This window comes from Canis lupus, chromosome 31 (assembly GCF_011100685.1).
Source record: "Canis lupus familiaris isolate Mischka breed German Shepherd chromosome 31, alternate assembly UU_Cfam_GSD_1.0, whole genome shotgun sequence".
Lineage (NCBI taxonomy): Eukaryota > Metazoa > Chordata > Mammalia > Carnivora > Canidae > Canis > Canis lupus.
The window spans coordinates 27,176,271-27,194,238 of NC_049252.1; the positions used below are offsets into that span (position 1 = coordinate 27,176,271).

Here is a 17,968-nt window from a genome sequence, read left to right on the forward strand (position 1 = left end):
CATAAAACTACTTTTGAGTTAACTATTTATATCTCTATGTGCATTAAGAAAATAGAATACAGCAGGGGTGCCTGGGTGGCACAGTTGGTTGAGCGCCCAACTTTTGGTTTCAGCTCAGGTCGTGATCTCAGAGTCTTGAGATAAAGCCCTGAGTCTGCTCTGTGCTTAACAGTGAGTCCACCTGGGATATTGTTTCCCTCTCCTTTTGCCTTTTCTGCCAGAGCTCGCAAGCTCTAAAATAAATAAATAAATCTTTAAAAAGGGGAAAGAGAATATGGCAAACAATAGTTTAAATGTCATCTGCATTATTCCCCACTTTTTAATTCTATCACCAAGCCCCATTTGTTACCATTTGCTGCTGGCATAACTAATTTTCTAAGCAGTTAATTTCTGACAACTTAATTTATCAAATATGTCCTTAATTTATTACTCATTTAAGACTAACTCTCCTACAATTTCCAAGAGTCTACCCTTAACTCAAAAAAATCTTTTGAAGTAATCTCTACACCCAACGTAGGACTCAAACTCGCAACCCCAAGATGGAGAGGAAAGTCCCATACTCTAATGACCCAGCCAACCAGGTGCCCCTCACTCAAACTTTTCACTTTAGAACCAAGGCGGCCTCTCTTTAGCAGAGCTTTTGACCTATTCAGTTCCACCTTAGGACAACAGGTCATTTTTCTATTTCTAACCTGCATTTTGGTTCACTGAACTACAATCAATCCTCCACTTCTTTCTTTTCACTTGATCAAGAAATAGACCAGAGGGTGACTTTAAGAAATGGCAAATATTTTATCCATGCCACTGCTCTACTAGTACAGATGCAAAATTGCAAAATTACTTCTACTGTGCTTCATTAGTGAACTTTGTGTCCCCCCAAAATTGGCTACAGAACATTATTGTGAGGGGCACCTGGGTGGGTCAGTCGGTTAAACGTTAGTCTTCAATTCAACTCTGGGATCAAGCCCTACAAGCCCTGCGTCCAGCGTTCATCCAGCTCCCTGCTTAGTGGGGAATCTGCTCCTCCCTCTCCGTCTGCTTTCTCGCTAGCTCACTCTCTCTCTCTCTAAAATAAATAAATCTTAAAAAAAGATTTTTGTGAATTAGGTATTTCCTCCTAGACTTTATATTTTATTTTATTTTTTTAAGATTTTATTTATTTATTCATGAAAGACAGAGAGAGAGAGAGAGAGAGGGAGAGAGAGAGAGGGGCAGAGGGAGATGCAGGCTCCATGCAGGGAGTCCGATGCGGGACTCGATCCTGGGACTCCAGAATCATGCCCTGGGCCAAAGGCAGGTGCTCAACCGCTGAGCCACCCAGGGATCCCTCCTCCTAGACTTTAATAGAAGAAATAAAATTAGTTCTTGGATATGGAATCATTTGATTAGAAGAAAAAATAAAAATCATCCCATACTTCATGTATTTCATTTATAACCAGTTATTTCCACAAAGTTCTTATGAATGGATTTACACACAAGCATGGGACAAAACTGAAAATGTTAGCATTTATAAAATCCTCAGTTTGAGACATCTGGGTGGCTCAGCAGCTGAGTGTCTGCCTTCGGCTCAGGGGGTAGTCCCAGAGTCCTGGGGTCGAGTCCTACATCAGGCTCCCTTCGAGGAGCCTGCTTCTTCCTCTATGTCTCTGCCTCTCATGAATAAACAAACAAAATCTTTTAAAAAATAAATAAAATTCTCAATTTAAGATTTTAGTTCTGAATATAAATCAGTAAAAGAAGTACAAATGCCTTTAAGTTTTAAACATGGATCATATATGCATGACTTAAAAATTTACCAAGCTTCATTATTCTTAAACTTCTACAAATCCTTCCAAAAGTATGCATTATAGTGCACTTGCTGCCATGCTTCAGATGTACAAAAGTTGTCAGTGAGCCCTCTCCCCTCATAAACACTCGAGTAGACAAAGATCTGCTCAAAAAAACTTCAGCACAACCATATGGGGCTATGGATTGGGCTCAGATGGGTACTTAAGAGTACTCAGTCAAATCTCAGAACTGACATTTCTACACAGTGTGACCTTGGTTAATTCACACCATCTCTTAGGTTTCCCTACCTTTAAAATGGAAAGAGTACAAAGGCACACCTATATAAAACTCTTAGCCCATTAGCTGTCATCTGGTAGTTAATGAGCAAATGCCCGATACTTTTCCTGTCTGTCGTTCTCCTGGACAGCCCCATTGGACTACTTCTTAAAATAGTATGTAAAAACTAAAGATACCCTATAAAACAAACTTAGGATTCAGTATCAACAAAAATTTACAGAACCTCTTGGTCGCTACCACATACTGTTTTCAATGGAAAGAAAATCCGACCAAACAACAAAACAATGAAAATGGTGTGCTAAAAATGAACGTTTTCCTATTTTTTAAAACAAGTTTGAGATATAATTTATATGCCATAAAACTGACCCCCTTAAAGTATAAAATTCAGTGGGTTTTTTTCTTTTTTACTATATTCAGAGTTGAGCAGCCATCAGCACTATTTTGTTTTAGAATACTTTGATCCCCTCCAAAAAATTCCATACCCATTCCTCCCTGCCACCAACCAATAATCCATGTCTCTATGGATTTGCCTATTTTTGGCATTAAACAATAATTAGAGCCTTTATAAAGATTTGAACATATCTCCAATGAACCCCAAACTTGGCTGTCCTTTCCAAAGTGACTTCTTCTCACTCAGCATCTCTTAATTAAGGTGAACAGGGTGATATATGGCCATTAAAGTCTAAAGAATATTTTGTTTCCTAAAGGCTTAAAAGGCATATTACAGTAAATTTCCATATTATAGGCTTCCTTTCAGCAGGGTATAATTCTACTTCAGCTAAAACTCAGCTCTGACAAAGTCAAAAGGAAGGAAAAAAGTGGAATACTCATGATAAAATGCATAAAGACATTAAAAATACCACAGAGAGATTTACAGACTATAGAGCTGGCCAACTATTGCTAAGTTAACAGGGTACGGACAGTGGGACAACGGGAGAAGCCAATACAGGTCAGGCAATCAGTGGGTGACCTGTCTCTAAAGACTCTAAATAAAATAATAAAACTGATTGAAATCATTTTATCATCACTAAGCACTGGCAATTCTAAGTAATATGAGGTATAAAATATTCCTTCCCCTAAAACATGTTGTTGACTGAGATGCTTAAGTTTTTAATCCATTGCTGTGGTTACTGTTAAGTTTTAACAATATATAAGCACCAAATCTGTACATTTTTACTACATATCCTTTACTAAACTATCTTTTCGAAGGGGAAATTCATTAGGAAATCCTCCATTTATGCGGGCAGTGACTAAAACACACAGATTTCGCTGTACCTATTCATTTGGAGAGTCACTACAAAGAGATTTAGTATAGTCTGCACCCAGGCTCAGTTTGTTTCTCCAATCCTATAGTTCCTGTGTGTGTGTGCGCGTTTAAACAGTATATTCAGAATATGATACTTGAGTGCAACTCCTCTTTCTGAAATCTTTTTTTCTGCTATCAATATTTACAAACAGCCAGAATCAACCTTGAACACAGAGCTTGAAGAACCATAAACAAAAATCATGGAGAATGCCATTACCACTCAACAAAATATAAGTGGCCACTTACATGTAAAGAATGTTTAACTAATAGAAATCTGTATTTAATTTTTTGGTGGAAAATTTTCAGTGAATTTTTTTGACTGAGGAGACATTTGAAAGTTGCTACAATAAAACTGAAAAAAAGACATTCTAGATTTCTAGAATTTTTGTGAAGTGGTTTTTTCCTAAATTTCTAACCAAAGGTAACTTATGTTTAAGATTCCCTAATTAGTATAGGTCTTTTGCTTTATGCACAACTTTTCACAATTAAAACTATTAAAAAGTGTTCTTCAATCAATTATAGGTGAAGATTGATCAACTGGGCTATAACTGTCTACTAAACACAAATATGTAAAGATCATCTTGACAGTCACTGACAAATACATAGAAAGTAAGGGTTTAAAAAGAAACTAGGATATCATAGTAAGTCATTATGACAGCAGTATGTAGATAAGTTTTCTTGCTTTTCCCCCCAAAAAGTATGAATGCAATTAAAAAATATTAACTCCTTTTTTTTCCCACTGTAATATATATTTGCAAATAGCATAAAGTTCAAGTTTCTTTCATGGCCAATCTTATGATTGTTTCTGGAATTAATTTTATTGTAGAAGAGGGATGTATTAAAAAGAAAAAGAAAAATTGCGCTCTGGATGTCAAATATGCAAGGTATGCCACTGCTCTATAGTCTCTTCCAACTAGGATTACTGACCCACATGGATTTATACCAAAATCACCAATTATCCAAACACAAATGATAACTTTCAGAGGAACTTGGATGGCCCTCTACTTTTAATTGAGCCCTGCTATCTCCCCCACCCCCACCACCCTATGAATCCGTCAAAATCTTAGCTTCTAGTTCTTAACTTCACTCCAGAGTTACATTGGATTTCCTGCAGAATTCGCTACTAATCAGTACAATGTGCTTCACTGGAATATCAAAGCTTCTGTATTTATCTATGCCTTCACAAGTACCAGTAAGGAGCTCTAGATGTAAAGCAATGAAACGTAATCAATAGGCCCAGCGGCTGAGTGTCTACCTTGACTGAGTGTCTACCTTCAACTCAGGGGATGATCCACTAAGGTCCTAGGATTGAGTCTCATATCGGGCTCCCTCCAGGGAGCCTGCCTTTTTCCCTATGTCTCTGCACCTCTGTGTCTCTCATAAACAAATAAATAAAATCTTAAAAAAAAATGTCATCAATAAACCATGCAAATATTTACCAGGACGAAGGTGATCAGGGTATAATAAATTATAATACTGTTTGTGAAATATTAATAGTTCAAAAAATTCAAAAATTGTGATAATCACATGTAATATTAACACAGAAATGTACATAGGTCTCTTCAAGTCTAAGCTTTCAACAAATCTTTTATTTTTTTATTTTTTATCTTTTTAAAGATTATTTATGAGAGACAGAGAGAGAGAGGGAGACAGAGACACAGGCAGAGCAAGAAGCAGGCTCCATGCAGGGAGCCTGATGCGGGACTCGATCCCGGGTCTCCAGGATCACGCCCTGGGCCAATGGCAGGCACTAAACTACTGAGCCACCCAGGGGTCCCCTCAACAAATCTTTTAAAAACCTAGTTCTTTTTTTTAAAAGACTTTATTTATTCATGAGAGACACAGAGAGAGAGAGAGAAGCAGAGACACAGGCAGAGGGAAAAGCAGGCTCCATGCAGGGAGCCCGACGTGGGACTCAATCCGGGTCTCCATGATCACGCCCTGCACCGCCCTGCATCGAAGGCAGCGCCAAACCACTGAACCACCTGGGTCTGCCCTAAAGGCCTAGTTCTAAGGCAAGCAAAACTACCACCAAACTCTACTTTTTCCTGTTCCATAGGAACAGAATATTAACCAATGTTACCAAAATAGGTAAATTACTCATTCTGTATACCTGATAACATAGTGTAGCTTGTTTTTAGCTCATAATTAAAGATGTATGCTGTTGCTCTGAAGTATACTTAAAAAACAAAAAAAAAAGGATCTGGCATATATTATCTCAACAAATGTTATGAATAATACTAAAGGTTCATCATTTATGTAACAACTTTTTTCCTACCATGTTACCAAAATATATTCAAAACAAGATTTCAATGTGTGCAAATATCTACAGAAGTTACTTGGAATGCTTTAAGTGTATTATATTCACTTGGGTTCCAAGGCAGAGAACCTGTAATTTGTATCTGGCAAAAAATACCCTGCCCCAACACCAACTACCATTTTGTCAACTTTCTGCCAGGTAGTTTTATGTCCTGAATTCTGTCTCACAAGATTTATTTTATTTTTATTTTTTTTAAAGATTTATTTACTATTCATTCAGAGAGAGCGAGAGAGAGGCAGAGACACAGGCAGAGGGAGAAGCAAGCTCCATGCAGGAAGCCCGATGTGGGACTCGATCCCGAGTCTCCAGGATCACACCCCGGGCTGCAGGCAGCACTAAACTGCTGCGCCACCAGGGCCGCCCCTCTCACAGGATTTATAAGCCAACTTTTCCATTATTCCAATTTTTCTCTGAATCCGTTCCTTATCATGTGTTCATGTAATCTTTTCTGAACCAAAATACTAAATGAAATGCTATACTTCTAGAGAAGAGGATATTTTCAACAAGAACATCAGTGATAAATGCTGCAACAGAAAGCTCTGAAGAGCCAGCGTTATTACATTCACCACAAAACCAGACCTCTACTGTTGCTGGAGATAAGCAATTTTCTGAGAGTCCAGAAAGAACAGAGGAATAACGCGGTAACTTTTTAATATCTAAAACTCCTGTGGTAACAGCATAATATGGTCAAATGAGGCAAGGAAAACCTCCAATTTTGCCTCAACTGTTGCCCTGGGCCTCTACATCTCTTCCACGCAGTAAAAATCTTGTGTCAACTCTGTCCACTGCTCTATATAGACCTCTCCAAGAAGGGAATGATCAAAAACAACTAAAGACTAACATTAGCAGGTTAAGAAAAAAAAAAAACAAAACCTTTTAACAAAGCATCTTCATCATATGATTTAAATTCTGGACGATAATCATACCTAGTAATCAATAGGCGAAACATACAATAGTCCATACACAAAAATTTCCGGTGGGAAAAGAAAGGGGTGGTAGGTTCCATATGGAACTCAACTCTTCCTTCACAGTAAGAGTTGGTTCAAGATAAGTTGGTTCAACACTTATCCCAAGTGGATAAGTGTACCAACATAAATTCATACTTAGAGTATTCATACTTTAAAAGTCTTCTTTAAAAAAATATTTTATCTTAGAGAGGGAAAGAGAGAGAGCACATGTGGACTGCACGAGTGAGGGGAGGGGCAGAGGGTAAGGGAGAGTCTCAAGCAGACCTCATGCTGAACTCTGGAGCCCAAGGTGAAGCTGGACCTCAGGACCCTGAGCCAAAACCATGAATCTGATGCTTAACTGACTGGGCCACCCAGGTGCCCCTAATTAAAAGTCTTAAAACTCATAGATGCTGCCCCTTCCCAAAACAGTGTGGGGAGATACGTTCTTTTGAGATTAGAGAAGATTGGTTAAAAGCTAAAAATGCAATACATGGATTTTAAAAAAAATCCAATCTATAACCTGCATTCTTTCAACAAACTTACAAAATACCAAACTCTTCACATTAAGGAGTACATAAACGCAGCGTAAAGCAAATATTGGCTATAAATGATCATTTTTTTCCCCACTCTTTTTACAACACTTAAAGTATCTCACCAAAAAAGCCCCCTGTTTAATGAGTATCTCTAACAACTTCATTCTTTTATCTTCCTTCATCAGATACTGACCTCTTTTACCTGTGCTGATCTGTACCTTTCCTTTTATCCACAATTTTATTCTAAGCATGCCCTCTCATTGCTTTAAACTGTGCTTCTCTACACTTCCCCTCTCACAATGTGCTCAAACTTCTACTCCCATGGGAGACCAGGCTTCAATATCACTTATTAAGGCTAAGACCATATACATCCTATGTAAATATACAAATAGCCTACCACCAGTGTCTACTACACTGTTAACTGTTCTTTCCCTTCATTCTTGAAGCGACTTTGTCCTTAAATCCCTTAAAACCAAACTTCTACAAAAGACTACATCTGTGACCTTTATTTCCTCATCTCCCTCATCATCTTTCAACCTTAAACTTCAGATGCCATTACTCTCAAATTTTAGCAGCTTTTTTCTTAAGTCTTAACCTGTAACCACTCCCCCGGTATTACACAAAATATTATCTTTAGGCAGCAATTAAGATGGGGAGATGTGCATTCAAATCCCAACTCCACCATTAGCTAATAGCATGCCCCTGGGCCAATTATTATTTAACTGCTTTGAAAATCAGTTTCCTTGTCTATAAATGGACGTCTGTGGAAAGTTGTAGGAATATTAGGTACATATTTATAAAATGCCGGATATGCCATAGATGCTTATTAAAAATATTAATTCATTTTCTCACCCTCTCTGAATTTTCTCCAGGGCACATCTGGGAGTGACTTCCAGATGTCTCCCTCTATTTCCTGGTTGCTTCCAAGTTTGAGTTCTACATGCCCAATTGCTTGCCAAAAATTTACACGACTTTTCCACTCAGTCTCAAACTCAACCTGTTCAAAAACCAAACATTTTCCCCCTTCCACTAAATACGCTTTTGATGACTGCTTGACTTGTGTTAATAGCATCACCGCTTTCCAAGCACCCAGTGGGGGCAAAAGGTGCTTAGAAGCCTATCAGATGGCAAAGTCCATGGATTCCTCTGGCCCATATGCTTCTCCTCCTCTCCCTGCCACTTAATACACATGCCAAGTTCAGATTTTACTTAATTCTACCTCAGTCCTCAAAATGCCAATCTTCCTCAAATCTCTGCTTTCTACAATATATACAAATCAAGCAATTTTTGTGACTATATCACCCTACTACTTAAAATCTTCAGTTTATCCAGAACCTAAAAATTTAAACACATTAGACAGACATGAAGCTTGTCATGCCCCCCAATTACTTAACCAGTAGTAGCCTTTGGAATCAAACTACTGTTCGTTCTTCAGCACTACTACCCTTCAATCTCTACTTTTTACACCTTCTACATCCTAAAACTGACTCCACTTTATCTTCCCCAGGTCTTCACTGAACCCCCATAGCCATCCCACAGTACTTTTTAAGAGCCCCAAAGGAGGCTGTTCTATCACACGTTAGAATTATCTGCCTAACTCCTGTGTCCTCTATTAGATCAGGCTCCTAGGAGACAGAGACCCTTAGTAGTAACAGAACAGCTCTCTAATTGAGCACGGGCTCAAAAGTTTGTAAAATTAAGGTAAGATTTGGGAGATTTGAGGTTACAGGGAACTAACCAATAACATTTCACGAATGAGGAGAAGTAACAGAGAAGCACTACAAATCAAACAGTACAAGGTAAGTTTTAAAGTTAGGCTAGTTTCTCTGGAAGAAAGTTTTTTTCAGAAGAAAGTCAAAACTGGCAACACACCTAACATAATGTAATTTGTAGTTCATAAAGTAAGAGTGGAAATGGAAATAAAAAGTATTTGAGCAGAAAGGTGAACAATGACATGAAAATTCTCACTTTGTGTATTTTAAAAAGGTTAAAATACCATTTCCCTTTTTTGAGAAGTCAATATCATACCTTATTTTGGTTTTCCAAAGTAAAAACTACTGATCAGTTTTCCAGAACGTATTTTGTTTAATGTCAACTTCCACAATGCTTAACTCAGAATTAAATACTTCGGATCTTAAGAATACTCTAGAAATTCCCGCTCTTTGTGCATTAAGAGTTGACATTAAAAAAGTCAATAATGTTTTACCTCGAGAAAGAAATGTACTCATCATCTTTAAAAAACTGTTGTACCATTTGTAAAATTCTCATGCATTCAACAAGTTACTAGTATGCCTCCTACGGTGAGGGGAGGAGCAAAGAACAGAAACTCCCTGCCCTCATGGAGTCAACATTCCAGTGAATTTTGCCTTCAGGACACCAAGCCAGCTTCCAAACCTACCTTGGGAGCATTATCACAAATTCCCTAGCCATCAAGTAAATATCAGGAAATATTTCGTTATCTTGAAAACCATCACACTGTCCAACACCCGTTTCTACTGCGTTTAAGACATTTTATGTACCCATCGGTTGAAGACAACTTATTTCCAGGATACTCTGCTAAGGCAATAAAAGGTCCTAACAGCAGGGTTACTGGAGGGTCCCCTATTATTTCGGCACTGCAGATCTAAAAGAAAAGCTACCGCACCTCAATTCTGCCACGAGTAAAATCACAAAATCTTAGGGTGAGACGCAGCAAGTTGTTAACGCCCTATCAAGACCTCTCTAGAGCTACAGCACTACATACATCTGACTTTTTTCAATGCTGGGTTTATCTGGAGTGTTTGGCGAAGTGAGCTAATCCAACCCAACACACGCCAACAGTTTCCATCCCGTAACTGTATTTTAAAATCAATGGTCAAGTCCCCCCCCTCCCCCACCCCCCACCCCCAAATAAATTCTGACGGGAGAGAATGTGTGGACTCTACGCCCCAAACCCAGCACCTGGAATGACTTTGGAGATAAAACTATCGAGCTCTAAGGCGGCAGGCAGCTTTGTTCCCGGTTTGGGGAGGTTTTCACATGCAAATGTTTCCCCCTAGAAGGGAGCCGCGGATTAACTACCGCGGGAGGAGCGCGAGGATTGGGGGGGGGGGGGGGGGGGGGACGGGGACCCGAGGCCGAAGCCGGCTTTCCGCCGGACTGAGGCGGAGCAAGCACTCCTCTCCCATTCAACTTTTTAGGTGTCGCGTTGGGGCCGCGGAGCCCATTAGGAGGGCCGTGTTCACCGGCTGGGAACCGTCAGGGGCCACCCCGTCTTCACCTGGGAACCCCGCTCCCCGAGCGTGCGTGTGAGTGTCGGGAGCCGGGGGACGGACACCCTCTCTCCAAACTGCCCCCGGGGGCCCGGGATCAGAGTCCAGCCGCCGCCGCGCCGCGGCCTGAGCAACAGGAGAGCCCAGGCCGCCGCTCCGCCAGCCCGGCGACCGGCAGATGCTCCCGCTCCCCCGCCCCCAACCAACCCCACACGCCCGCCCGCGCTTCTTTCTTAGCCCCTTGCGGGCTCCCGGCACCGCGAAGCCAGTAGCGGGGCCGGGGGGGCGGCCGGCGGGAGCGCCCGGACCTTGGAGAGAGGGCGAAGTTAGAGGCGCCGGCGGCGGCGGCGGCGGCGGCGGCGGCGCGGGCTGGGGGAGGCCGGGGGAGGCCGGAAGGGGGCGACCGGGGCAGCCCGAGGTCGCCGCCCGGGGGTGGGCGGTGGGGGAGGGGTGCGGGGTCGGCGCCCGGGGCCCGGGGCCGCCGCGACCTCTCCCCGACCGCAGGCCGCTCCGCGCAGGCCCCGCCGCCCCGGAACCCCGGGCAGGAAGCGTCCCCACCCCGCCCGAAGCTTTAAACCTCCGGCGGCGGGAGACACGGGAGACACGGGGGCCCCGGCGGCCCCGGCGGCCCGGCAGCCCCGGCCCCGAGCACTCCTCACCTCCTGGTTGAAGGCGTTGACGGCGTCCATGTTCGCGCTGCGGCGGCGGCTGCTCCGGGCCCGCCGGTCACATAGACCTCGCGCCGCGGCGGAGCGGGGCCGGGGAACCGGCCGGGCCTGAGGGGCGGGGGGGAGGCGGCGAGCGGCGGAGCCAGAGGCCGGGCAGGAAGCGGCTGCGGCCGAGGCGGCGGGGCGGGCGGCCGAGGCGGAGGGTGGCGGGCCCCCTCTCAGTCCCGTTCGGAGGATGAGGAAAAGGAGGCGGCGGCGGCGGCGCTGGGCTCCAACATGTCCGTTTGGCGGTGGCGGCTGCGCTCTGCGTCTCGCTGACACGGCCCCCCGCGCCCTCACGCACTGGCCCACACTGGCCCGACCGGCGAGCGAGCGGGCGGGCCTCTCTCTCTCTCCCTCTCGCCAGCGGGATGGCGGCAGCGGCCCGAGTCCACGCCGCGCGGGGCACCCTGGGACGGCTCGGGCCTCCCAGCGCTTCCTGTGCCCGGCTCCCGCCCCGCCCCGCCCCGCCCCGCCCCGCCCCGGGCGCGCTGGCCCCGCCCCCGCCCCCGGCCCCGCCCCCCGCCCCGCGCAACGCGCGCCCGGCTGCTGGCGCGTGACGCGGGGACGCTGGGCGCTTTCCCGCCGGCGGCGACGACGGCGGCGGCGGCGGCAGAGGCCCCGGGAGGTCGCCTGGCGCTGAGGCTGGGCCCCGCCGAGGGCGCCGGAGAGCGCGGGACCCCGGAGTCGGGAGGCGCGCACGGAGAGGGCCCGCGCACACCCGCGCCCCTGCCCGACGCGGCGTTCCCCGGTGCGCTTTCGAGCCATTTCTGCCCGAGCAGGCCGTGCACCCCGGGCGCGGCGGGCGGGCGTGCGGGCACGGACCCATTGGCTCTCCGCTGTCGGGAACAAAGGGCGCGGGACTTAACCTCAGCCCCCTGAGCGTGCAGCCTCTCCGCCCGTGCAGCCCTGTGTCTGTGTGCGCAGCCTCTCCGCCTGTGCAGCCCTGTGCCTGCTCTGTGTGTGCAGCCTCTCCGCCTGTGCAGCCCTGTGCCTGCTCTGTGTGTGCAGCCTCACCGCCCGTGCAGCCCTGTGTCTGTGTGTGCAGCCTCTCTGCCTGTGCAGCCCTGTGCCTGCTCTGTGTGTGCAGCCTCTCCGCCTGTGCAGCCCTGTCTGTGTGTGCAGCCTCTCCGCCTGTGTAGCCCTGTGTCTGTGCGTGCAGCCTCACCTCCTGTGCAGCCCTGTGTCTGCTCTGTGCGCAGCCTCTCCGCCTGTGCAGCCCTGTGCCTGCTCTGTGTGTGCAGCCTCTCCGCCTGTGCAGCCCTGTGTCTGTGTGTGCAGCCTCACCACCTGTGCAGCCCTGTGCCCGCTCTGTGCACGCAGCCTCACCGCCTGTGCAGCCCTGTGCCTGCTCTGTGTGTGCAGCCTCTCCGCCTGTGCAGCCCTGTGCCTGCTCTGTGCGCGCAGCCTCTCCGCCTGTGCAGCCCTGTGTCTGCTCTGTGCGCAGCCTCTCCGCCTGTGCAGCCCTGTGCCTGCTCTGTGTGTGCAGCCTCTCCGCCTGTGCAGCCCTGTGCCTGCTCTGTGCACGCAGCCTCTACGCCTGTGCAGCCCTGTGTCTGTGTGTGCAGCCTCACCACCTGTGCAGACCTGTGCCCGCTCTGTGCGTGCAGCCTCTCCGCCTGTGCAGCCCTGTGCCTGCTCTGTGCGCGCAGCCTCTCCGCCTGTGCAGCCCTGTGTCTGTGCGCGCAGCCTCACCGCCCGTGCAGCCCTGTGTCTGCTCTGTGCGCGCAGCCTCTCCGCCCGTGCAGCCCTGTGTCTGCTCTGTGTGCGCAGCCTCTCCGCCCTTGCAGCCCTGTGTCTGTGCACGCAGCCTCTCCACGTGTGCAGCCCTGTGTCTGCTCTGTGTGCGCAGCCTCGCCGCCTGTGCAGCCCTGTGTCTGCTCTGTGTGCGCAGCCTCTCCGCCCTTGCAGCCCTGTGTCTGTGCGCGCAGCCTCTCTGCCCGTGCAGCCCTGTGTCTGCTCTGTGCGCGCAGCCTCACGCGCAGCCTCTCCGCCGGTGCAGCCCTGTGTCTGCTCTGTGCGCGCAGCCTCACCGCCTGTGCAGCCCTGTGTCTGTGCGCGCAGCCTCTCCGCCCGTGCAGCCCTGTGTCTGTGCGCGCAGCCTCTCCGCCTGTGCAGCCCTGTGTCTGCTCTGTGCGCAGCCTCTCTGCCTGTGCAGCCCTGTGCCTGCTCTGTGTGTGCAGCCTCTCCGCCTGTGCAGCCCTGTGCCTGCTCTGTGCACGCAGCCTCTACGCCTGTGCAGCCCTGTGTCTGTGTGTGCAGCCTCACCACCTGTGCAGACCTGTGCCCGCTCTGTGCGTGCAGCCTCTCCGCCTGTGCAGCCCTGTGCCTGCTCTGTGCGCGCAGCCTCTCCGCCTGTGCAGCCCTGTGTCTGTGCGCGCAGCCTCACCGCCCGTGCAGCCCTGTGTCTGCTCTGTGCACGCAGCCTCTCCACGTGTGCAGCCCTGTGTCTGCTCTGTGTGCGCAGCCTCGCCGCCCGTGCAGCCCTGTGTCTGCTCTGTGTGCGCAGCCTCTCCGCCCTTGCAGCCCTGTGTCTGTGCGCGCAGCCTCTCCGCCCGTGCAGCCCTGTGTCTGTGCGCGCAGCCTCTCCGCCGGTGCAGCCCTGTGTCTGCTCTGTGCGCGCAGCCCCTCCGCCCGTGCAGCCCTGTGTCTGTGTGTGCAGCCTCTCTGCCCGTGCAGCCCTGTGTCTGCTCTGTGCGAGAGTGAGGCACCGAGAACGACGTGCAGGCAGTGGATACCCACGCAGGCCCACCGGAACCCCCCCCCCCTCACCTTGCCGCCGTGTGCCGCGGAAAGGAGTGGATTCCCCCAAACAAACGTTCCCTTTTTGGTGGAGACACTTTTGCCCTGATTCACTTACCTCGACTACCAACTGGCTGCTGGGCGCTGTGCTGGGTTCTGGGGATGCGGAAATGAAAGGCAATGTTTCTGGCAGCAGACAACTCAGTGTAGCGGGGAGGACAGACAAATGAGCAGTTACAAACTAAAGGATGGTCAGTTAGGGCAGAGACCCAAGGGGACGAAGAAGAAGGATAATCATCCGACTGGAAGTCCAAAAGCCTTCTCAGGAGACGTGGCACTCAAGCTACATCTGGAAGAAGCAGCAGCGGCCCAAGGAGACACCGTTAGGCTGACTGAGCCTGATGAGTAGTTTGGCATCTCCTTCCCTCAAGGAGGATCAGCTGGAGCTTAGGGAGTGGGGTGAACTGAGAGGAAGTGACTCAGCCCAGGTCCCAAGAGCCTCTGTGCCCTTCCAAGGAGTTTGGATTTTGTCCCTGAGGCGGTGGGGTGCTTTGAAGGGTTTTAAGAGGAGGGTGGTGTCCTGCAATGTGCTCTTTGAAAACAAAGGTGTAGAGCAGCAATAGAGAGGGCAGGGAGAAAAATGGCTCTAAGCCCCAGGGGATGCTGTGAATTTGAGGCAATGAAGTGGAGAAGGAAAGATGAGGTCAATGTTTAAGAAGTGGACTGAACGCCTTGGGGTAGGGTGGGGTTGAGGTGTCAAAGAGAATGCTCAAGGTTCTGGTTTGATGAGAGTTGTGGGTGCTGGATTCGTAAGTCAATTTGGGACTCTATGAGGAGGAAGGGATGAGATGGAGAGAAAGAATAATGGTAAACACTTGCAGACCTTTTATCATGTGCCAGAGTCTGTGCAATATACAATTCTGTGTTGTTTCATTTAATCTCCGGAACAGGCTTCTGTATGAGGTGGCCCTCAGGGATGCCCCGTTTTATAGTTGAGGAAGTGTAGCCCAGTTCCGTTAACTAACATGCCCAGAGCCAGATGATTTCCTTCTGGGGCCCGTGGAGTTGGAGGTGCCCCTGGGGCAAATAAGTGAAGACGTCTAGGAGGCAGTTGGGTAAACACCTGTGCAGCCAGGAGAGCTGGCTGAGAGGAAGTAGAAACCTAGGAGTCATTAATGCACAGCTAGTGTGGGAGGAGCTGAAGTAGGGAAAGCAGGCAGGGAGCATAGGTGTGGAGAAGGTAAGAAGGTGGAAGAAGAGGCTGAGAGAGTCCAGGAGACCTGTCTGGCACTGAAGGCAGAAAGCAGCAAGATACGGACTGGAGAGTACCCGTTAGCATCTAGGATCCCTCGGGGAACGTTGGTAGGAGTGGGGGGAGGACAGAAGCCAAACTGATGTGCACCCAAGAGAGGAAGGCAGCAGGAGATATAGTTCACGGACACTTGGCTGTGAAGGCAGGTGGTGAAGACACCAAGAGAAATCGACAGGATGAAGGGAGGGTATGCCTGTGTCTTTTAAGGTGAGAGACACATATTCTTGATTATTTGCTGCAGTAGCAAAATAGATCCCAAATATTCGTTTCAGGCCCCCCCATCATCTACTTCATATTACTGTCTTTTTTTTTTTAATCTCTCAGTTCAGCTCCTATTACCATTTTTTAAAACCCACTCTTATGGAAGAGTTGTCACATGTTGCTTCCATAAGAGTTGTCACACGTTGCATTAGAAAATGATGTGCTTAATAGATCCAAGGTCCCCACACCATATTTCTAGCCTACTGCCAGGGTACAACCACGTGTTGTCATTCTCTGGACACCTCTGTGTCAACAGCTTGGCCTTTGCTGTCATGTAAAATCCCTCCTTGTTCCTGCACATATGCAGGCCCACTGAGCACCCAGTTGATGTTCAGACATCACCTCCTTTCAACCATTAATCTGCTATTGAGCACTTACTGTATACCAGGCACTGCACTGAAAAGCTTTCCCACTCCTCCCAGCCGGGCTCAACTGTTCCCTCCATATGCTTCCATGACCTGGCGATAGCACTTTTTACCTTGCTTTGCGGTTATCTGGGGGGGAAAAAATCTGCATTACTTGGACATGCTATGCACCCCCCACTCTGCCTCTACCTCTTTCTGGGAACAGTGGCAGAACTTAAAAATGGGCCTACAAAGCCTAAAGGGATCCCTTTCCCCCAAATCATGCTAGCAGTCTTTTTTTTTGGTCTTGTCAGTCAGTGAAGTAGATTTGGCTATCAAAGGCTGAAATCTTGAGCTGTGGCCATGAGAAAGAGAGGCACCATTTTAAGTGTGTTGTTTTGGGATCCAATGCATGGTGGTGATTGGGGCCTATAATGGTTTTGGATTGAGGACCTGAAGGAGAATGTTTTCTATGTATTGTCCTACTGAGATTGGAATGCATAAGGAAGAAGATTTGGCTTCTATGATTCTTGTGTTCAAGGTGGATAATTTAGATTTAGGACGTTCTTTTCTATTTTTTTTCTTTAAGATTTTATTTATTTATTCATGAGAAACACAGAGAGAGGCAGAGATATAGGCAGAGGGAGAAGCAGGCTCCCTGTGGAGAGTCTGACGCGGGACTCGATCCCAGGACCTGGGATCACGTCCTAAGCCAAAGGCAGATGCTCAACCACTGAGCCACCCAGGCGTCCCTGGGAAGTTTTTCTAGATGGGTTGTTGGGTTTTTGTGTCGCTCAAGTTCGGGAAGTCTTTTAAACACGTTGTTTGGGGAACATGTGTTATCAGCTAGATCATGGGTGCCTTGGTGGTATTCTCCCACTTTTTTTGTTGGGAAGATGGCAGCTCCTCTGTCTGCTTGGGGACATGCAGCAGCCATTCATACAGCTATGGCTAGACTTCGGTCTTTATCTGTCCAGGCAGACAAGTCAGATCTTCCAAGAGGAAGTTTTTGGCAAATGACAAAAAGTCAGGAGGGCTGTCCTTTGTGAGCAGACCTTGAAGCAGTAGGGATGCAGCCTATTAAGAAGATGGCCAGAGGATGATAAATACATGCAACTGATAAAACTCAGCAAGACATTTTATCTACTTGCAAACTTGCCTTCTCTCAGAGAACACAGATTTAAGCAGATTCATGTGTTCTTAATGTGGGTGTGAAAATAGTTCTGAAAAGCCTTTCCAAACATACTTGTGTTTTTAAAGAGTAGGTGAAATCAATATTCAGAGGAAAGAAAAGATGAGATTCAGGAAGTAATCTTCTGGTTAATTCTATGTCCTTCACATGTCAACTTGTTCTGTTGAAAGGAATGCTGGCTACAGTCCACAGCTGTAGAGACTACAGAAAGCATCTCACTCCTAAAGAGCCCAGGAAAACACTTAACAGATAAGAATCCAAGAGAAATCAAGTTCTCTCTAATGCTTTATTGCATACACTTTCTGGAACAAGTATAAACTAATTATCTTGGAAGAGACTCTTCTTTCTCCTTGGTCTGCTTGTCTCCTCTGCCTAGCCTCCTCCCCTTCCTGAGATTTCACCTGACACCTATGCGATCCCTCTTACCCCCCACATAGTAACTGAAGCTCTCTCCTGGTTTACGACTGCGTTTCCAACTGCTCACTGTAAAATTCCACATGGTTGTCCCCCTCTGTCCCCAGGGTACCCATATGATTCCTTTTTATGTCAACCTCTATCTCCATGCCTGTAGACTGTTGGTGCCAAATTAGTGGAACATTGTGAGAAAAACAGGAACCGGAAGGAGGAAGAACTCAGTGGTGGTTGGGACAATGATATTTTAGGGAATTTTCCTTTCCTTCTTAATTCTTCAGCATTTTTTAGACTCCCTGCAGAAAACATGTATTACTTTTGTTATGAGAAGGAGTAAGCTCCTTAAAAAAGGAAATACAGATAAGTGTGCAGCTAACCTAGAATGTTTTAGATTGAAGATCTCGGCTATGATAGTAAGCATAGGAGTGTATGAGTAATGTCTTAGGGTTCTCCAGAGAAAAAGAAGTGTTGGACTAAACACACACATACAGAATATAAATACATTCTAATATATCTTAATATAATTTTTAAAGGTTAAATATAATATATAACATTTAATAACATACAGCTATAAT

General features: G+C 47.2%; 2 protein-coding genes across 15 annotated transcripts in view; one reads left to right on the forward strand and one right to left on the reverse strand.

Moving 5' to 3' along the window:
- SCAF4 (SR-related CTD associated factor 4) overlaps positions 1–11,539 on the reverse strand; it is a 58,810-nt gene extending 47,271 nt beyond the window's left edge. For both annotated transcript variants that reach the window (XM_038581335.1, XM_038581333.1), the window contains exon 1: positions 11,084–11,539. In XM_038581335.1, the coding sequence (XP_038437263.1) occupies positions 11,084–11,113 (30 nt within the window). In that variant the 5' untranslated portion in view covers positions 11,114–11,539. The remainder of the gene's footprint in view (positions 1–11,083) is intronic.
- LOC102155229 overlaps positions 10,291–17,968 on the forward strand; it is a 70,438-nt gene continuing 62,760 nt past the window's right edge. For 4 of the 13 annotated variants that reach the window (XR_005382261.1, XR_005382262.1, XM_038581347.1 and 1 more), the window contains exon 1: positions 10,291–10,460. The gene's annotated coding sequence lies outside the window, so the exon portion shown is untranslated. Of the gene's footprint in view, positions 10,461–11,744; positions 11,883–13,880; positions 15,393–17,968 lie in introns of those variants that run through there. The other 9 variants (XR_005382257.1, XR_005382259.1, XM_038581336.1 and 6 more) reach the window with 7 other exon arrangements.